This window comes from Lampris incognitus, chromosome 2, assembly GCF_029633865.1.
Source record: "Lampris incognitus isolate fLamInc1 chromosome 2, fLamInc1.hap2, whole genome shotgun sequence".
In the NCBI taxonomy this organism is placed as follows: domain Eukaryota; kingdom Metazoa; phylum Chordata; class Actinopteri; order Lampriformes; family Lampridae; genus Lampris; species Lampris incognitus.
Genome location: NC_079212.1, coordinates 20,567,103 through 20,588,969, shown reverse-complemented (window position 1 = coordinate 20,588,969; position 21,867 = coordinate 20,567,103). Strand labels below are relative to the sequence as shown.

General features: G+C 45.9%; 1 protein-coding gene across 1 annotated transcript in view; it reads right to left on the bottom strand.

Moving 5' to 3' along the window:
• pfkma (phosphofructokinase, muscle a) overlaps positions 1–21,867 on the bottom strand; it is a 50,730-nt gene that overhangs the window by 27,046 nt on the left and 1,817 nt on the right. The window contains exons 2-7 of the mRNA XM_056274532.1: positions 14,845–14,918; positions 13,821–13,898; positions 5,565–5,754; positions 4,811–4,976; positions 4,218–4,262; positions 3,506–3,614 (exon numbers count right to left, since the gene is read on the bottom strand). Coding sequence (XP_056130507.1) covers positions 3,506–3,614; positions 4,218–4,262; positions 4,811–4,976; positions 5,565–5,754; positions 13,821–13,898; positions 14,845–14,918 — 662 coding nt within the window. The remainder of the gene's footprint in view (positions 1–3,505; positions 3,615–4,217; positions 4,263–4,810; positions 4,977–5,564; positions 5,755–13,820; positions 13,899–14,844; positions 14,919–21,867) is intronic.

Sequence of the window (21,867 nt, the reverse complement as noted above, 5' to 3'; positions counted from 1 at the left end):
GCACTAGACTCATTTGCATCCTCCAACTGTCTTTCCCCATCTGTCCCACCCTCCCGGATCACCCGGGACGTACAACAGGCAAGTCAAATAAGAAAACATATATAATCATATACATATTTCAATATAGTACAACTGTACCAAAATAATAAACTTTATAAAACCATAATAATAACCGGGTTACATAGAGTTATGGTGTGGTCACTTTAAATTACAGGCGAGGATTTATGACATACACAAGTGGCGACCTCAGCTGTAACTTGGCACAGAAGGATGATTAAAGCAGTTTCGAGTGTGTAAAACTTAACCAGTCTACTATGGCATTTATAGTCACATTACATTCAGCCTGATATATCTGTTCCAATACAGGCGGTTCTCCTGGCTGTGGGAGACTGTGTGGGACATGCCAACCTGTCCTGTCTCCAGGATGAACAAAAGTGAGATTATTTTCCTGAAAAAAAGAATGTTTTGTGGCTGAGCTCATAGTGAACGGCGTCTCTCTGAATGGCGTCTATCTGCAGGTTTCCCCACTCGCCGTGCTTTCTACTCGGGTCACCATCTCTGGTGTTCCCCTATTCATTCCCAATGAGGCATTGGAACGGGAGCTCCAGCATTTTGAGAAGCTGTTGAGCAGTTTTAGGACTCTGAGGTTGGGCTGTACGGACGATAAATTTAAACATGTCCAATCCCTCCGGAGACAGATTTTCATGCATCTGAATTGTCCGTCACAGACGCTGGAGGTTTCCTTCAGAGTAACACATGGGGAGGGCCATTACATGGTGTACGCCAGCACAGGCATGTTTTGAGTGTGCGGATGTGGGGCACAAATGGAATGCTTGCCCTCATAGGCCGGTCGAGGGGCAGCCTGATCCGGGGACCGGGCCAGCCGAGGAGCGGGCAGGCAGATAATCAGGAAGGGAAACCGAGTTGATTCGGGCAGTAAGAATGCAATTATTGACAGCTCGGCTGTCCCGAGTGTCGCAACAGATGACAGGAAAGGAGTAGAGGAGAAACCGGCAGCAGGGAAAAGCAGCGGAAAAGGGCCAGCAGCTGGACCTGACCACAGTCAGGCTGGTGGTGCAAAGGGGAGAAAGGGTGAGTCGGGCATTATGGAGAGTGTTGCTGGTGAGGATAAGGTGGAGGAAATGGGGTATGACACTGACTGACTGCATCTCTGTTACAGACTCACATTCACAAATTGGAGATCTGTATTCACTAGAGGAAATTAATGGTTTTCTAGATGACACCTTTGGAAAATCTGTGAAAGTATCTGAGTATTTTCCAGATACAGAAAAATTTATTTAAAGCATGTTGACTTTGCAGAAATTAGTTGAGTTTGATTTGTTGGATGAAAAAAATGTTTCCGTTTGAGAAAACACGTAACAATTTACATGACCATAGTTACAGCACCTTGCCCTGGAAAAGGGAAACCAGAGCCCCCTCCTGGAGCCAGAATTGGGAAGGGAGCTTATTTTGTTATTATTATTATTATTATTATTGTTATTATTATTATATAATGCAGGCCGGGCATTAGGCAAAGGCAGGGACCGGGGCGTACCGACTTCCGGCATCGCATATTGGTCCTCAGGACATGGAATGTCAATTGTCTGGCAGGGAAGGAGCCTGAGCTGGTGTGGGAGGTGGAGCAGTACCAACTAGATATAGTTGGGCTCACCTCCAGACATAGCATGGGCTCTGGTACCAAACTCCTGGAGAGGAGCTGGACTCATTACTTTTCCAGAGTTGGCCAAGGTGAAATGGTGCCGGGTGGGTGTGGGGATACTCACAAGTCCCCAGTTGAGCACCGCTGTGTTGGAGTGCTCCCCGGGGAATGAGAGGGTTGCCTCTATATGACTGCAAGTCGCTGGGGGGAAGGCTTTGACTGTTGTGTGTGCTTATACACCGAATAGCAGTTTGAGGTATCCGGCCTTCTTGGGAGTCTCTGGGTGGGGTCCCAGATAGGGCTCCACCTCGGGACTCTATAATTCTGCTCTATAGTTCAATGCTCACGTGGGCAACGATGGAGAAACCTGGAAGGGCGTACCGCGTGATTGGGAGGAACGGCCTCGCTGATCTGAACCCGTGTGGTGCCTTGTTATTGGACTTCTGTGTGAGTCATGGATTGGCCATAACAAACATCATGTTCGAACATAAGGTAGTTCATAAGTGTACTTGGTACCAGAACACCTTAGGCCAAAGATCGATGATAGACTTTGTGGTCATATCATCAGATCTGCGGCTGTATGTTTGGGAAACTCAGGTGAAGAGAGGAGCAGAGCTGTCAACACGTAACAACTCTCAGAAAGATGTGTAAGACCAATAAAAAAAAGGTTCTAAAAGGTTAAAGACTAAGTAAGTTAGGTCATGAGTGTGTTACACTGGGGGATCTTCCTCTTACTGCTGCTGGAATAGCCACTGATTCATGGGGCCAGGCTAGATGTCCATGATTGGTGCTCTCCAGGGCTTTCCCAAAAACTGGTTTCCACCAGGGCTATCACCCTACAGTGCATAGTGGCTGCAGCAGGATCGGGCCTTCACAACACCGAGGCAGTAGCTCAGCATGAGGTCTACATGCCACACTAGAAACTTTTTAAAGCTACGGATTAAAAAACTGTCTGAAGAGGAGCTGAAGATGATGAGGGACTACGACAGAGGAGCAGAGCATCCACACAGAAATGACCTTTTTTCCAGAACTTGGGGGAGTATTGTGCTCAGTGGGAGATCATAAAGATCTGGTTTTCTTTTTTTTTCTAATTTGTGTAACGAGGGAAAGTCCTGATTGCATTATTGGCTTTTGTTTTATTTTGTTATGCAAGTTGTGTAAACACAATATCCATTGCATGTTGTCTGTCTTGGGAGAGAGATCCCTCCTCTGTTGCTCTCCCTGAGGGTTCTTCCTATTTTTCCTCCCTGTTAAAGGTTTTTCTTTTTTAGGGAGTTCCTCATCTGATGCAAGGGTCTAAGGACAGGATGTTGTGTTGCTGTAAATCCCCCCTGAGGCGAATTTGTGTTTGTTACGTTGGGGTATGCAAGTAGAATCGATTTAAGTTTGAAATTCTGTTTGTTGTTACAAATACTTGTTTAGACTACTCAATGGTCTCCCCCCCAAAAAAAACTGTTTTCAAGGTGATTATGTTTGAATGTCAGCCGTTGGACTGGAACGTTATCTGAATAAATGTACTTTTAAAACTCAAATCTCTCTCTCCCGCTCTCTCATGCTCACTGTCTCTCTTCCTCTCTCTCACTCTCTCTAGTCATAAATTATAGTTCCTCAATTTAAGAATTGCTAGTGTATTCAATAATGTTCTCTGTTCACTTTTCTGAGAGGCATGTATGTAAACATGCAGTTTGGAGAGGGGTTGAGGAGTGTGCAGTTCTTATTGTGATTCACAACCCCTGCACCTTTATGGGTGTCAGTCTTACATAGTATACTTTTAAGCAAAATAAAATTCAAGTAAAGTTGCCAGAGTAGTTTGGCGGGTGTCCTGATGAGGAAATAGAACCATACATTTGCCAGCCTCCTGCACAAGTGCTCTTCCCAGCCGTCATCTGGGGGCATTTCTGGAATGAATACCCAGTCTGCACCACAGGACAGAGCTGTTACCAGAGCTAGGTACCTGTTTCAGGATGCGTGCGTGCACACACACACACACACACACACACACACACACACACACACACACACACACACACACACACACACACACACACACACACACACACACACACACACACACACACACATTTAGGCAAACCAATGTACATGATGTACTGTCTACAGTGTCTGTAGGTAACTCAAACCGTACAGGTAGACAAAATTAAACAGGTAAATTTGAAACCTTGTCTTGGAGTTTGAAAAGTGTATATCTCATATAGTATCATGGCCGGCTTTTATAGCTTCCCTGCTTAACATGACACTTAATATATATACAATACTTGAAACCTCCACAGGGAAAATGTTAGGTTGCTGAGGAGAGCAAACATCCATCCAAACAAAGGTGAGTACACATGAGGGAGATGCCTAATTTATGCCATCAGTCTAGGACATGTGCATACAAATGCATGCATGCACACTGACTTACACGCACACATGCTTGAATGCACGCGTACACACACACACACACACACACACACACACACACACACACACACACACACACACACACACACACACACACACACACACACACACACACACACACACACACACAGTTACTGACCCACAGTGTCTGCCCATCACTTCCAGGATGAACGTCCTCTGGTGGCTGTAGATAGACAGAAAGCACATTAACTTCCCCGAGACAGAAGAAAAAACCATCAAGACCAAGAAACAGCAGCTGAAGTGAATAAATGGAAAACAACTGTTCTCTTCCATTGATACATGGGTTTGAAGAAGCCAAAACACCACTTTAATGGTGCACATTTACACATTCGCTCTATAAATTCAATCATGTTTTCTTGAAGCAAATGATAAGTTCATGAATTTATCTAATTTCATCATGATTTCCTACGTTAAATGCTCTTATTGTAAGTCACTTTGGATAAAAGCGTCGGCTAAATGACTGTAATGTAATGTACTGCATTTAAAACCCGTAAATGTGTCCATGGTTAAAAAAGTAAGACTATTTTCTAATAGGAATTCTGTTTGAATGACGTTATATCTTCAGTCCTTTTTTTTTCTTAAAATTGCCATTAATATTAACATTTCTTTGGTGCTGCAATGAACAAACTTTCCTTTGGGGTGCAGTTACGTTCATATCTCATCTTGTGCAGAGATATGTGCACATATATGTGTAGCGTTTTGGTGACTAACCTCTGTGCAGTTGTGGTGATGGCATCCACCACCTCTATGATACGATGTAGGGCAGAGTCTGTACCAATGGTCATGTCAGTGCCACAGAAGTCATTGTCAATGGATCCCACCATGCCCACGATGTTCAGATGGGAGGATTTCTTAGCTTCTTCATTGGCTATTTTACCTGAAGAGAAAATAGACCACCGGAAATAGACACTTTCTGAGTGATACAGACCTTTTTTCTGATTTCCTCCATTCTCTCAAATATTATCATGGTCCACAGGGGCTACACAGAGAGGAGATCATAGCTTTCATGTGTTTAGACTTTTTTTTACCCCCCCCTTTTTCTCCTCAATTGTACTTGGCCAATTACCCTATTTTTCAAGCCGTCCCGGTCACTGCTCCAGCCTCTCTGCTGAGCCAGGGAGGGCTGCAGACTACCACATGCTTCCTCCCATACATGTGGAGTCGCCAGCCGCTTCTTTTCACCTGACAGTGAGGAGCTTCACCAGGGGGACGTAGCACGTGGGAGGATCATGCCATTCCCCCCAGTTCCCCCTCCCCCCTGAACAGGTGCCCCGACCAGGATACATACCCACATCCGGCTTCCCACCCGCAGACACGGCCAGTTGTGTCTATAGGGACGCCCGACCAAGCCGAAGGTAACGCGGTGTTTTAGATATTTTGACATATACAGCCAAGGGTGGTGTCAAACAAGGACTTAGGAGATATCAAGACCTAAACAGCTGCATTCACTCCGTCTGCTTCTCACCATTTTTGACCAGGTCGGTCAGCAGTCCGCTCCACTCAGACCTGAACTGATTGGCACCAGTCAGACTGCCATCACCACCGATCACACACAGATTGGTGATGCCCAGTTTCACCAGGTTGCAGGCCGCCCGCATACGACCCTCTCTGGTGCGGAAGTCCTGGCAGCGGGCACTGCCAATAACGGTGCCCCCCTGGCACACAAAGTGAGAAACGGAGTTGTTGTCAAAATCACTAACTAACACACACACACACACACACACACACAGCTTAAATGGAAAAGGAGTAACATACCAATGTTATTAGCAGTGCCTATGTAGCCGGGTGGTAAATCTGTTAAATATGTTAAATGATTTTCCACTTAAATTTAGTATAGTTTAACTGTTAATATATGTAATTGTTACACTGTCAAGCCATGTAAAATGTCATTTGATGTATTTAAATTATGAAGCAGATTGTGAGTGTATTTTTATAGTTTTGGTTGTCATTGCATGTTTTGACCAGTAAGTGGGAGCGTTGCGGACTTTTATTGTAACTCCGTGCAAGTTATCCAAGTGCATCTTGGGTACTCTTTCTGCAAGTTATCCAAGTGCATCTTGGGTATTCTTTCTTTTTTCTTGTGTGAACCACCTGAAGATTGCGGTGTGACGGTGCTGTGACTCCGTAGTAAGTAGGTGTAAATATCTTGTGAAATATACCTGTAACATTATTCCAAACAATATTTGTCACGTGTTTAACTTGACCCACTCACGGGTGTACGTGCAGTGCGTGTGACGTATACAGGAAGTGAGAAGCGCATGTTATGAAGGTTGTATGTCGGATGAACGCTAGTAAAAGCTACGCAGTTAAGAACCTACGAAGTCGGCTCGTTCTTGAATTATTCTTATGTCAGTAAGACAAGGCGTCTACGGACATTACATGGTGTCAGAATAGTCTGTGTATCTGAACACGAGCGGTCATGCCGAAGTTTAATCCGCCGAGTGAATTCAAGTTTGACTGCCCCTTTGAATGGCCGGAGTGGAGACAACGGTTTTCGCGCTTCAGGCTCGCGACAATGCTGGATAAAGACGACGGGGAGATTCAAGTGAGTTCGCTGATTTATGCAATGGGCAGCGAGGCTGAAAAGATATTCAGCTCGTTTGACTTCGCGGCGGAGGGTGATAAAGTGGACTATGATATCGTACTGAAAAAGTTCGACGACTACTTTATTCCCCGCCGTAACATCATACATGAGAGGGCGTGCTTCTATCAACGTAGCCAGCAGCCAGGAGAGACAGCGGAGATGTACATCCGGACATTGTATGAGCTGTCTGAACACTGTGAGTTTGGGGACAAGAGGGATGAACATATCAGAGATCGTCTGGTAGTGGGCATAAAAGATAAGGTGCTCTCCCGTCAGTTCCAGCTCACAGCGGACCTTACTCTGGTGAAAGTCATTGAACAAGTGCGCCAGGCGGAGGCAATAACAAAGCAGCTCAGCCTCCAAGCTAACCAACCAGAGGCCCTGCTGGCTAACGTCAATGTTGTCCGATGGCGGGACGAACGCCAAAACAAAAAGGGCGGACAGCGTCATGGTGGCGGCAGTCCGGCAACCAACAAAGTAGATGAATGCGGGAGGTGCGGCAAGACGCAGCACACCGATGAGCGGAAGTGTCCTGCAACGAACAGTAAGTGCAACAAGTGTCATAAAAAGGGACATTGGGAGCGTGTATGTCACTCTAAAGCGGTGAGAGAAGTCACTGAAGAGGTTAAACAGCTGTACTTTCTGGGAGAAGTTGGCAAAGAGAGCAGTCAGGAAGATTGGACTGTTAGTTTAACAATAAGTGATGTACCAATAACCTTTAAAATTGACACGGGGGCTGACGCTACTGTTATCAACCAAGGGACATTTAAAAAGCTGAAGCCAAACATAAAACTGGGACCTCCTGACACATGCTTCATAAGCCCAGGTGGAAACATCAGCTGCATAGGACAGTTTCAAGCCACAACCAAATACAAGGAGAAACAATACTCTTTTCCAGTGTATGTGATCAAGGGGAGAGGCAGCTGTCTGCTGAGTCGTCCAGAGGCAGTGGAGATGGGTCTAGTGAAGCGGATGAATGAGGTCAGTGGAGTTTTCGGTTCAAGTGGACTGCTGAAAACAGACCCAGTGAAAATAGCTCTGGTGGAGGGTGCCCAGCCATACGCGGTGCATACAGCCAGACGGATACCGCTGCCACTTGTACCACTGGTTAAGAAAGAACTGCAGCGCATGGAAAATGAGGGCATAATTGAAAAAGTGACTCAGCCCACAGAATGGTGCGCCGCTATGGTGCCGGTGCTGAAACCGAACAAGAAAGAGGTTCGCTGCTGCGCTGACCTCAGGAGGCTGAATCGAGCGGTGAAACGTGAGAAATACGTGCTGCCCACTATGGAGGAAATAATGCCAAGGCTCGCAGGGTCAAAGTTCTTCACAACGTTGGATGCAGCAAGTGGGTTTTACCAGATCCCCTTGCATGAAGACAGCAGGGGGCTCACAACTTTCATCACCCCATTTGGGAGGTATGCTTTCTGCCGCCTTCCATTTGGTATAACGAGTGCTCCAGAGATTTTCCAGAGAAAGATGGCGGAAACTCTGACCGGGCTAGAGGGCACAGAGGTGTACATGGATGACATCCTTATACATGGAGAGACTGAGGAAATCCATGACCGGCGCCTAGCAGAGGCGCTGGGGGTCATTGAAACAGCAGGTCTCAAACTGAACCAAGCGAAATGCAAGTTCAAACAGAAACAAGTCCGCTTCCTTGGTCATATCATCAACGAGGCAGGCATCAGACCTGACCCGGACAAAGTGGCCGGAATAGAGAACTTTCCTCAGCCCCAGAACGTGACGGAACTCAAGAGGTTCCTCGGGATGGTGAACTATTTGGCAAAATACGTCCCAGAGCTGTCCACTGTAGGTCAGCCGCTTTATGGACTGCTTAAAGCAACGACAGAGTGGCTGTGGGGACCTGCACAGAACACAGCATTCCAAGACCTTAAAGCAGCACTCGCCACCGCCCCGGTACTCACCTTTTATGACGTCACTAAGGCTACGGTGGTGTCAGCAGATGCCAGCAGCTACGGGCTGGGAGGCGTTCTGCTCCAGCAGCACGGGGAACACTGGAAGCCCGTGGCCTACTGCTCCCGACGGCTGAGTGACGCAGAGACAAGGTACGCACAGATCGAGAAAGAGTGCTTAGCCAGCGTCTGGGCATGTGAAAGGTTCGAGAAGTACTTGTTTGGGCTTGACAATTTCAGACTTGTCACCGATCATAAACCACTAGTGCCTCTCATGAACAGCAAAGACTTGGATAATGTGCCCATTAGGTGCCAGAGACTGTTAATGAGGCTGATGCGTTTCAATGCAGTGGCTGAATACGCACCAGGCAAAACTTTAGCTGTGGCTGATGCACTCTCCAGAGGCCCAGAGCAGCGCTACGGAGATGGTGCTTCTCATGATGATGTTGCAGCGCACATTGATGCCATCGTGTGCCAGGTGCCTGCCACACCTCAAAGGATGCAGGAGATAAAACAGAGCACAGATGGGGATCTGCAGCTCCAGACAGTGTTGGGCTTCATCAGACACGGCTGGCCTGAGTATGTCGATAAAGTGCCGGAGACAGTCAGAGACTTTTATCAGGTGAGAGGGGAGTTATCTGAGGTAGATGGTTTAGTCATCAGAGGCAGTCGTATCGTCATTCCCACAGAGATGAGGGAGGTGATCTTAGACAGAATACACGACGGGCACCAGGGGATAGTTAAGTGCAGAGAGAGAGCTAGCCAGTCAGTGTGGTGGCCCAAAATGACAGAGCACATTACAACAAAGATACAGCAATGTCAATTCTGCAGAGAACACAAGAACACACAGAGAAAAGAGCCTTTAATGTCAAGTGAGCTCCCATCCAGACCATGGCAGAAAGTTGGCATAGACCTGTGTGAGTACAAAAAGCAAAACTACTTGATAGTGTCTGACTATTATTCCAGGTTTTTGGAGATCCTAAATCTACCAACAACTACTAGCAGTCAGGTTGTAGCTAGGCTGAAGGCTACATTTGCACGTTTTGGTATCCCTGAAATTGTAGTTAGCGATAATGGGCCACAGCTAGTTTCAGAAGAGATGAGGAGGTTCAGTGAGGATTATGATTTCATCCATGTGACTTCAAGCCCACACTACCCCCAGAGTAATGGACAGGCAGAGAGGGCTGCTCAGATAGCCAAAAGCATATTAAGGCAGGAAGACCCTCTCCTCGCCCTGTTGACATACAGAGCTACACCCTCTTCTTCCACTGGAGCCAGTCCAGCGGAATTGCTCATGGGTAGGAGACTCAGAACCACCTTACCCACATTGCAGCATAACCTGAAACCGGCCTGGCCTAAAGAGGAACGGATCAAAACCGCTGACGCCGCAGCCAAATCGAGGCAGGCTTTCTACTACAACCGCGGGAACGGCGTGCGGACACTGCGCCCACTGAACCCGGGTGACGCAGTACTCACCAAACTTGATGGACAGAAAACATGGACAATGCCAGCAGTTGTTCACAGTCAGAGCTCCACTCCCAGATCCTACATAGTGGAGACAGCTCAAGGTGAACATTACAGAAGGAACAGGCGCCACCTGTTGGCCACACCTAAAACACTCACCTTTGTCAGCAGGGATCCTGACCATGTCACTCCAGGGGAGAGTGGAAACACGGATGAGTCCCGAGCAGCAGAAATGCCAACTTCCACACCATATGTTACTCGCTCTGGCAGGGTGAGCAAGCCAGCAATCCGGCTGGATTTGTGAGGCGTATGGACTTGTGTACTGTGGGAGATTTTTTATTTTTTTGTGAAAAGGGGGGTGATATACAGGTTAAAATTGTTGGCAGTAAATGTTCAGAGAAATGTTTAGAAAATAATCTTAGAGGGGGAGATGTAATGAATGAAAGATGTTATTACTTTGGAGGTCCTGTCACGTGTTTAACTTGACCCACTCACGGGTGTACGTGCAGTGCGTGTGACGTATACAGGAAGTGAGAAGCGCATGTTATGAAGGTTGTATGTCGGATGAACGCTAGTAAAAGCTACGCAGTTAAGAACCTACGAAGTCGGCTCGTTCTTGAATTATTCTTATGTCAGTAAGACAAGGCGTCTACGGACATTACAATATTGTATGTCGGTAATTTGACAAGATGGTTTGATTTAGACGCTACTGGAGTTGATGTTCGGTGATTTTGGGCGCGAGCCGTCGACCACTGTTCGCCATTGCAGGCATGACAAGGTAATGTTGGCGTGAATAAAGCCACACCATGCCATTGTATTTGGGATGTAAAGGTTTTATATGCATTTTAATTCTGTTTAAAGGTAACTGACAGAGTGAGAAGTTGCGCAATCTTAAGGAGGTTCCGCATGTCTTTGTTAAACCCTGTTTAACATACATAGTCCACTGCTGTATTTTGCACCGTATTTTGTATTTTGTATTTATTATTTTCCTTTTAAAATCTTTTCTGTTAAACTTGCCACATCTGTGAACATTTATGAGCTGTTTGCTCGAAAGACACAGGAATTTATGCACTCAGTAAAACGATCTGCATTCGAAGGTTCAAACAATAAAATTAAAGCTACAAGAACCCCGGAAGTAATTGTGTCCTGTGTGGTATCTAATTCCACGGGCTACACCTACATCACTAACATACCCGTGTTTTAGTTGTATAGATTTCCTTTATTTCTTTTTCTTTGGTATTAATTCTGACAGCGGGATGTGGATCAGAGATGCAATTAGGCTGAGCAAGTTCTTTTTTTTTTTAAATTTGCTTACCATGCTGTGAGTGGGTATTCTAGTTTTTGGCACCTGGCCCATCCCTTAGATCAGTTTCACTCGTTCTGTGAAGCTCAGCGTTTAATGCTTACCTCACTGCCTACCCTTTTCATTTGACATTGATGAGAGGCCTAAATGGGTATCATCTTTGCCCCGGCATGCCCCCTCTACACACGTTCAGTTACAGTGTGTAGTCTACAATTAAACACAGGCCACATCCTTGCTTGTCAGTTTATCACGTGAATTATCTGGACTTAAAGCCTGCGTAACTGTCTCAGAGATAGTTATATTGAGATGTTTATTTTACGTTTTTGTAATAAATTCATGGTTACTGAGTTCATTCAGCCGTTAAAAAACGATTAAAAATGTAATAACTAAGTGGTTAAAAGGGGTAACATTAATAAAAATGTATTTGAAATATACCACGGTAGATTAATGTTTAGTTAAAAAAAATGTAGTGCCCTTTATGCAAGGTATATTTGATGTTAGAGTATAACGGGTCACATGACCAGCGTTTCGTTAAGGGCGGAGCCGTTGCATTATGGGTCAGAACCAACATAGATGCAGAGGAAAGACATCTCCATATACAGCCCCCAAAATAACTTTATTCTGCACGTGGTTCAAGAGGCGCACACGGTAATTGTCCTTCATTTGTTTTATATTTGTGTATAATGTTTGTTGATGTGGCTTTACATGGACAGTGTTTTCAGCAATTTTACTTGATTTCATTGCATTTCTGTTGTGTTAACATTTGGGCCTGTTGATCAACGGACACTAGCTTGAGAGACTTTAAATGGAACAAGAGATGTATCTTTCAAACTTTGTCTTTTATTTTCTTGTAGTTTTCACGATGTCTGCTGACGATAGAGAGAGACAGAGAGAGAGAGAGAGAGAGAGAGAGAGAGAGAGAGAAAATAAATCTTCAAAAGACATCTGTACGATGCATGGCCATTATTTCATTGGATCGGTGTAGCTACAGCCTGCAAGTAAGATTTATGACTGAACGAATAGGAGTTAGACAGGTGAAGATTAACAGTCAAGTAAGTTATTGAGTTTCATGACTCCCATTCAGTTTGTATGTGTTGACTTTGCTTTGACAGTATGTACTGTGCAGTCCATTTACAGACAAATCAAATTTGCTGTTGTTTTTCATACCAGTAAGGCGATTTTCCCCCCAGTTGTACTTGGCCAACTGCCGTATTTTCCAAGCCATCCCAGTCACTGCTCCACCCCCTCTGCTGAGCCGGGGCAGACTGCAGACTACCACATGCCTCCTCCGATACATGTGGAGTTGCCAGCCACTTCTTTTCACCTGACAGTGAGGAGTTTCACCAGGGGGGCGTAGCGTGTGGGAGGATCACGCTATTACCCCCCGATCAGGTACCCAACTGACCAGAGGAGGCACTAGTGCAGCGACCAGGACACATACCCACATCCGGCTCCCCACACGCAGACATGGCAATTGTGTCTGTAGGGATACCCGACCAAGGCGGACGAAACATGGGGATACGAAACGGCGATGCCCATGTTAGTAGGCAACGGAATAGACCTCTACGCTACCTGGACGCACCCAGTAAGGCAATTTTGAATTGAACGGTAAGGTTAAAAAAAATCATCACATCCGGGGTTTAAAAAATCCCATTAGGTGCGTGGCTGTGGTATGAGGTGCTTTAATACATGGTGTTCTGGATGTGGTGAGAGAGGACATGCAGGTGGCTGGTGTGACAGAGGAAGAAATGGAAACGGATGATCCGCTGTGGCGACCCTTAACGGGAGCAGCCAAAAGTAGTAATAGTAGATATGGTTCCCCTGGTGTCTTTTTCATTTATTGTTCAAATAGTTAACTGGATAGATGGTATCTCATACAGAGACTTTTATTGACATTTTATACACTATTTGTATAGTGTATAGCAGATGCTCATCATTCCCCAAATTCTCTTTCCTACTCATATGCAGATATTACTGTGGCAGATTACAAATTACTGTTATCTTCCTGCGTTACATCTTTTGTCTCATGTGAACAACCCACCAAGCCAAACTCCTTGCTTGTTTAAACTTTCTGGCCAAGTTCTGGTTCTGCGCGTGCATGGGCGCATGGGCACATGCGCGCACCAGGTTTGGTCCCCATTAGGATAGAAAAACCTGAAACCACCTACCTTTTGGGGACATTTTATGGGTCCCCATGAGGAAAAAAGTCTATTTTGGGGTTAGGACTTGGTTTTAGGGTTAAGGTTAGAAATATGATTAGGTTAAGGTTAGGGTAACAGTTCAGGTAAGGCATGTAGTTATGCTGGTTAAGGTTAGGGCTAGGGCAATGAGAGGTCCCCACAAGTATAGGGTGATGTGTTTGTGTGTGTGTGTGTGTGTGTGTGTGTGTGTGTGTGTGTGTGTGTGTGTGTGTGTGTGTGTGTGTGTGTATATGTTACTATGGTATGTACTTACCAGCTGAAGCATCATGGACACACTCTCCCATGTAGCAAGGCGGATGTTGTCTCCTCCATCTACCAGACCCTGGTAGCCCTACAGCCCAGTTCAACACACCACCAAATCACCATCAGCAGCAATATACTGACATAGTAAAAAATGAAAACAAAAATTCTCTTTCATTCTTTATTCCTTGAGGATACAACCCTCAAGATATTGGTAACTGCATTGGTGTCTGACCACTCTAGATTCCAAAGATCCACTCGAAATATCACGTTCACCAGTACTGTCATGTCAGCACCACCATCAAAACAAACATGATCCAGGTTTTGCTATAGCACCTGACGGTGAAGGCCTTTAAAAGCTCAGTCTTCCATGCTGGTTGACAATTTCACTTCTTCTTAAAACTCACGGCTACCTTATGGTCATATTCTTCCAAATTTTGCTGCCAAGTTGAAAGCATAAAATACTATAAACCAGATCAGTTTCCCTGGGAATGTCCAACTCAACAGTAGCCAGTGAAATGACTAACTACAGAAGAGTTCATGGTTTGGATATGTGTGGGTTAGATACTCCAATGTGTACTCCAAATATCAAAAGGGATGTTTGTTTTCATGTTAAATCTTTAGGATTGTAGCTTTAAGAAAGAAGAAGAAAGCCACTTTATTTTGTCATTGTACAGTTACAATGAAATTTGTCTTCTACATTTAACCCATCTTATTGTATAGCAGAAGTGGGCAGCTGTGGTGCAGCACCCGGGGACCAAATCCAGTTCTTTTTTCCTATTGCCTTGGTCAGAGACATAGGCACAACCACTTCCTGACACAACCACTAACCCTACGGACGGGGGCACAGCTAAAGCGCTGGATGCCATCCCAGTATTCATGGACCTGCACCCATGCCTGTAGCTGCAGTAGTTAGTACTGATACTCATTATATTTATATCACTGGTTTGTGTCAATGTGTTTGATGGCAATGAAATTGAGTGTCAACAGAGTGTAGGCAGGGTTCACACTATAAACAAGGTGATAAACCAATTTACCTCATGAACAAAGTAGACTTTGGCTCCAGTGTAGAGACCAACACGGACCGTGGCCCTTACAGCTGCGTTCATACCTGGGAGAAAGTGGATACCGGGGCATTTGTGATAAGTGAGGCTGAATAAACACATGCTTGAGTGAGAGTCAAAGCCTAATTGCAACGACTAACAGAGTACAGAAAACAATAATTTAATATATTATTGATATTGCAACGATGGCAGGTGAGTCAAAGCAATGGATGACTTTACAAGACATGAATTTAAAGTGACTTGACCATTACATTGGAATCAGATTGGACAAAAATAGCCAGAAGGAATGGATATCGGGAATCAGGAACACATTTCCTCCAGCCCACAGCAGTGCAACACAATGATAAAAACACATATCCAAAAACTACAAGAACACACATATTAAATAACACATCTAACTAACACATATATCCAAACTAAAAAAAAAAATCATTGTCCAAGGGAACGAACGCCAGCCAGGATGACTGTCGGAACTGCCAGTCTGCATGGGCTAGCAGTTAGCTTAGCCTGCCCTGCTTCCGTGTCCTGTCAGACCTCCCTCGTTGCTTCCCACTAGAGCGCAGCTCCAGGCAGGGGCCATGGTCCTTGGGCCCACCGGACGCGGCAGACCAGGCTCCCCCAGCCGATCCAATGCCAGCTTTCCCAGCTACACACCCTCGACACACCTCCCAGCACTCCACACGAAAACACCATAGTCAACGCCAGGTGAGGCCACCGCTAGACCACCCTCGGTATTGTCGGAACTGCCGGTCTGCATGGGCTAGCAGTTAGCTTAGCCTGCCCCGCTTCCGCATCCTATCAGACCACCCTCAGTGTTACCTCCTTGGTCACAGCTCCAGGCATGGCTGTGGTCCTTGGACCCAGAGATGCAGCGGACCAAGTTCTCCCAGCCGATCCAACGCCAGCTCTACCGGCCATCAAACAAAGACACAAACTTAGACATAGACACGGACAAAGACACTTCATGGACAGTACTGGGGGAGGCCGCCGCAAATGAGAATTTGTGCCGCCATCATCCCACACCGGTACTCGGTGAGGTCGCTGCAAACTTGAATTCGCGCCGCCAACTTCCCACACCGGAAGCAGAGAAGATATTGCAGCGAATTAAGGGGGAAGTCCGGGAACCGCCACAGACAGGACTCGAATCCATGTCTCCCACTCCGCAAGCGACAACGTTAACCAGTCGACTAAAGGGTCTGACCCGTTAGTCAAGGACCAACGTGTGTACTTATCCATGCACGTTACACTACCCCCCCCTCCTTCGGGAAGCGCGTCTCCGCGCTTCAGCATATCAATTCCCTCACGCCTCTGGAGGCACGCGCTTCCGATGACCTCACGGTCTCATCATCCCACTTCTGACACCAATGTAGCGAATTAGGGGGGCATCCCGGGAACCGTCGCCACAGCCGGGACGCGAACTCTCCCACTCCGCAAGCGACAACGTTAACCAGTCGATTAAAGGGTCCGACCCGTTAGTCAAGGACCAACGTGTCTACTTATCCATGCACGTTACAATATGTATAGATATGGATATGAAGTCTTTCATCTTGCATGGCTTGACACTGTTAAGTTAGAAGTAAGCACTGTCAGCAGCTAAAGCAGCATGTTTCTCTCACCTAATTAATGTCAATAATTATAAGCCTAGATTTCTTTCTCTTTGATAATGTAGCTAAACTTACTCAAAAGCAAACAGGCTAAATGCTCCCCTTTTACTGCCTATTATCTCTTTGAAATTTTTGGCACTATAATTGATATTAGAAACAAAATATGTAATCTACCACTTTCTTATACTTTCAAACTGTCCCTATACTTTCACCTTTTGAGACTGACACACTGGAAATATTGTCGAAGCTGGCTTTAGCAGCCAAACCTTCACCTAGCCTTCTTGACCCCCTCCCTGCAAAACTTTTCAAAGAACTTTGGTGATTTCCTGGTTTCCCCGATAATAAATAACATAAATGTATCTCTTACATCTGGCAGTGTTCCTACTAGTTTTAAAACTGCCATAGTTAAACCCCTCTTAAAGAAATCAAATCTTGATCTGAAATTTCTCAGTAACTATGGGCCAATCTCCAACCTACTTTTCATTTCCAAAATTTTGGAAAGAGTTTTAGCTCATCAACCTTCGGCCTATCTTGCAAACAACAATCTCTTTGAACTATTTCAATCTGCATTTAGAGCCTGTCTAAACTGAAACTGCACTCACAAAAGTGGTGAACGACATTTTTTTTTGTTTTTTGTTTTATTTTGCCCCCCTTCTTTCTCCGCAGTTGTACCTGGCCAATTACCCCTACTCTTCCGAGATGTCCCGGTCTCTGCTCCACCCCCTCTGCCGATCCAGGGAGGGCTGCAGACAACCACATGCCTCCTCCGATACATGTGGAGTCACCAGCTGCTTCTTTTCACCTGACAGTGAGGAGTTTCACCAGGGGGACGTCGCACGTGGGAGGATCACGCTATTCCCCCCAGTTCCCCCTCCCCCCTGAACAGGCACCCTGACCGACCAGAGGAGGTGCTAGTGCAATGACCAGGACACATACCCACATCCGGCTTCCCAACCACAGGCACGGCCAATTAGTCTGTAGGGATCCCTGACCAAGTTGGAGGTAACACGGGGATTCGAACTGGCGATCCCTGTCTTGGTAGGCAATGGAATAGACTGCTACGCTACCTGTGAACAACCTTTTGCTTGCTATGGATTCCAATTCCATGTCAGTGCTACTGTTGCTTGATCTTAGTGCAGCTTTTCACACCATTGATCATGGCATACTTTGGACAGCCTTGGGAATTACCTAAGTGTTTCAGGTATGACTCTGTCTTAGCTTAAGTTACATCACATTACAGCCATTTAGCCGACGCTTTTATCCAAAGCGACTTACAATAAGTGCATTTAATGTAGGAAAACAGGGGAACTACTAGTCATCAGAGGTTATAAGTGCATCTAAACAAGCACCTAAGAGCAAAACCAGTGCTAAAATAAAAGCGCAAGAAAGGTTTTTTTTTTAAATGAGTGAATGCAATAAGTGTTAAGAACAAGTAACAGGGTAGTAGCTCTTGAAGAGGTGAGTTTTCAACCTGCGCCGAAAGACGGGCAGCGACTCCGCTGTCCTGACATCAGTGGGGAGTTCATTCCACCACTGTGAGGCCAGGACAGAAAAGAGCTGTGACCAGGTCGATCAGCAGCAGGGGCCTCTGAGCGACAGAGCAAACAAGGCGTCCTGAGGCAGCAGAGCGAAGTGGTCGGGCAGGGCTGTATGGCTTGACCATGGCCTGGAGATAGGAAGGAGCTGTTACTTTCACTGCCCTATAGGCTAGCACCAGAGTCTTAAACTGGATGCGAGCGGCTACTGTGAGCCAGTGTAGGGACATGAGAAGGAGAGTTGTGTGGGAGAACTTAGGGCGGTTGAACACCAGACGAGCTGCAGCTTTCTGAACAAACTCCAGAGGTCTGATGGCCGACGCTGGGGCGCCAGCAAGGAGGGAGTTGCCGTAGTCCAGCCGAGAGATGACCAGAGCCTGGATGAGCTCCTGTGCTGTCTCGTCGGTGAGGAATGGGTGAAACCTCCTGATGTTATAGAGAAGAAATCTGCAGGAGCGAGCAACTGATGCAACGTTTGCAGCAAATGACAGTTGGTCGTCCAGGATCACACCCAGATTCCTCACAGTCCGAGCTGGCGTCACCATGGTGTTGTCAATGGTGATGGCCAGGTCTCGGTGCAGGCAACCTTTCCCTGGGAGGAACATCAGCTCCGTCTTGTCCAGATTGAGCTTCAGGTGGTGTGTCGCCATCCACACCGAGATGTCAGTCAAGCACGCAGCAATGCGTGTCTCTACTTGTGTGTCGGATGGAGGAAAAGACAAGATCAGCTGGATGTCATCGGCATAACAATGGTAAGAGAAGTTATGCCAGCGAATAACAGAACCCAGGGATGTCGTGTACAGGGAGAAAAGTAGAGGACCCAGAACCGAACCCTGTGGAATGCCTGTAGTCAGTTTGCAAGGCTCCGACACAGATCCCCTCCCTGTCACCTGGTAGGAGCAACCCGTCAGGTAGGATGCAGACATTGAGAGTGCAGAGCCTGTGACACCCAGCCCCTCGAGGGTAGAGAGAAGGATCTGATGGTTCACTGTGTCGAACGCAGCTGACAGGTCCAGGAGTATCAGGACAGAGGAGAGAGAGTTTGCTCTCGCAGAGTGAAGTGATTCTGTCACTACAAGGAGGGCTGTCTCTGTCGAGTGACCCACCCTGAACCCAGACTGGTTGGGGTCCAGGAGGTTGTTCTGGTGGAGGTGCAAAGAAAGTTGGTTAAAGACAGCACGTTCGAAAGTTTTGGATAGAAGGGAAACCGGTCTGTAGTTTTTGACATCAGAGGGTTTAAGTGATGGTTTCTTGAGAAGTGGGGTGTAACAGAGAGATTAGAAATAGGACAGTGTCTGGTAAAGATAAGGTCCAGCTGGTTGCCAGCCTTGTGGGTAGGAGGAGAGGGTGAGAGGTGAAGAGGAAAGAGAGAAGAGGATCTTGTTTGTCAGTGTGGATGTTGATGTCACCGAGAAGGATACGTGCAAAGGCATCAATAGCAAAGTGCAAGACAAGTGTGTCAAGCTCCTCCAGAAACTCACCAAGAGGGAATGGTGGGTGGTACACAACCACAATGGTGAGTTTGACTGAATAAGAGACAGTAACAGCATGAAATTCAACAGAGGGTGGAGAAAATTGTGGAATGGAAACAAGAGAGTGTTTCCATTTCGGGGAGATTAGCAAGGCAGTACCACCACCTCGCCTCCCAGCTCTGGGAGTGTGAGAAAAAGAGTACACATCAGACAGAGCTGCGGGTGTGGTAGTGTTTTCTGGCATGATCCAGGTCTCAGTTAGAAAGAAAGTTGAGGGAGAGCAAGGATGCGTAGCCTGAGATAAACTCAGCTTTTGGCATCACAGACTGGCAATTCCAGAGCCCTCCCATCACCACCTGCTCAACGTGAGTGGAGAGAGTGGGATAGATGAGATTGGTAGGGTCGTAGCGCCTAGAAGTGACCCAACGTCTATGCCAGCCTCAGGAAGAGGAAAGGACAGGAATGCGAAGGAAACACATAGTCTATACTAGGTACACAAAATACAGATGACTGACCGGATATAAAAAGAGCAGTCTTTGCTTGACGAAGTCTTGGCTTGCTTTGGTTCACTCTAGCATTCGTTCGCCTAGATCTGTTTGCCCTCGGCTTGTTTGCCTGACGCTTGGAAACTGACCAAGTAGCAGCAGTGATTTAAAGAACACTGATTGCTAATTGTCTGCCAGGAGTGCAGTCCAAACCCTGGCCACTTAACACCCAATTGGCCAGAGAGGTACACTGAAAAGAGGTCTATTGCCCAGAAATCGGTCACTTATGTAAAACTCTATCAAACCTCACACAATACAATTAAAACTGCAAACAGCAAGTTACCAAGGAATATATTTATAAACTAAAAGGATAACTAAGTCAAAACAGCTAGGCAACAAGAAATATTTAAGGATACACTAGGTCTTAGTTATCTGAAGTCTTAGTTATCTGAAGAACACAGTGGTGTTCTTCCATGTTAATGTTATATCTGATTTCTTTGAAGTGAAATATGGAGTATCCCTGGGCTCAGTTCTTGGTCCTTTGCTACTCTCCCTTGTCCCTTATCTCTCATCTTGGCCATATTATAGGGAGCTATGGAATAAAATTCAACTGTTCCGCTGATGATACTCTATGTACCTGTCAAGTCAGACAATCATTCTCATAACAAAAATCTAGAGGCTTGCGTGTCTGCACTGAAAAATTGGATGTCATATAACTTATTTCAACTTAATTCTGGAAAAAAAAACTGAGATGCTGGTTATCAGCCCTGTAAGACAAAGTCAACTTCATGACAAAGAACTGGTATCTCTTGACAACTGTGTGATCTCCTAAAGTTCCCCATTCAAAAATCCTGGTGTTATTTTTGATCAATCCCTATCTTTTGAATTTCACATTAAAGAAATAATCAAGACTCCCCTCTTCCACCTACGAAACTTTAGATTACTGCAATGTCTTGTTTTTTCCCCCCTGGCCTACCATGCACTAGCACTAAAAACCTTCAGCTGGTTCAAAATGCTGCTGCTAGAATACTAACTAAAACAAAGAAGTTTGACCATATGACGCCGATTTTAGCCTTCCTTCACTGGCGCTCCGGTCATGCTAAATCTGACTTTTAAGTGCTACTTTTAATCTATAAAATATTTAATGGACTTGCCCCCTCATATATGTCAGATCTTATACAGCCTTATGTGCCTTCTTGTGCCCTCTGTTCTCAAAGTGCAGGCCTCCTCTCTGTCTATAGAGTTAAAAAGAAGTCTGCAGGCTACAGAGCCTTCTCTTACCGCGCCCCCTTTCTTTGGAATAGTCATCCAGCTACCATCATCAGAGAATCTCACAGTATAGACTCTTACAATTCTAAACTAAAATCGATCTGTTCTCATTAGCTTTCAACTAGTCTTATTTCTTTAGTAGTTTGACTTCCTTTTGAGCGTTTTCACAACTATCCTCTTTTGGGAGGGTTTAAGTCTCAATGTATGTATAACTGTAGGGCTTAGCAGTAATCTCTTGGTTTTGCCCTGCCCACGAGAATGTTTCTAAACTTCCTGAATGCATCGCACTGTTCTAACCTTCTAGTTGTATCTCTGAGCACATGTGCCCATATGGTACCCCTGTCCCGTTCGCGCTCTTTCTCGCTTTCCAGGACAATTTTCCTTCTTTTATGGACTGTCTGATGACCATGGATCATCTCGCTCTCTTTCGACCGCCTGATTAATTCGGAGCCTGTTTGTGATGTGCCCTGTCTTCCTGTCACAGTCCACCTTCCTGGAGATTTATACTATCATTCGAGCTGTTCTCGTTTAAAATTGTCTTTATACTTTAGCGAACTCGGGGGTCAACCGCAGGAACCGCCGCAGCCGGGATGCAAACCCGTATCTCCTGCACCGTGGGAGACATCGCTAA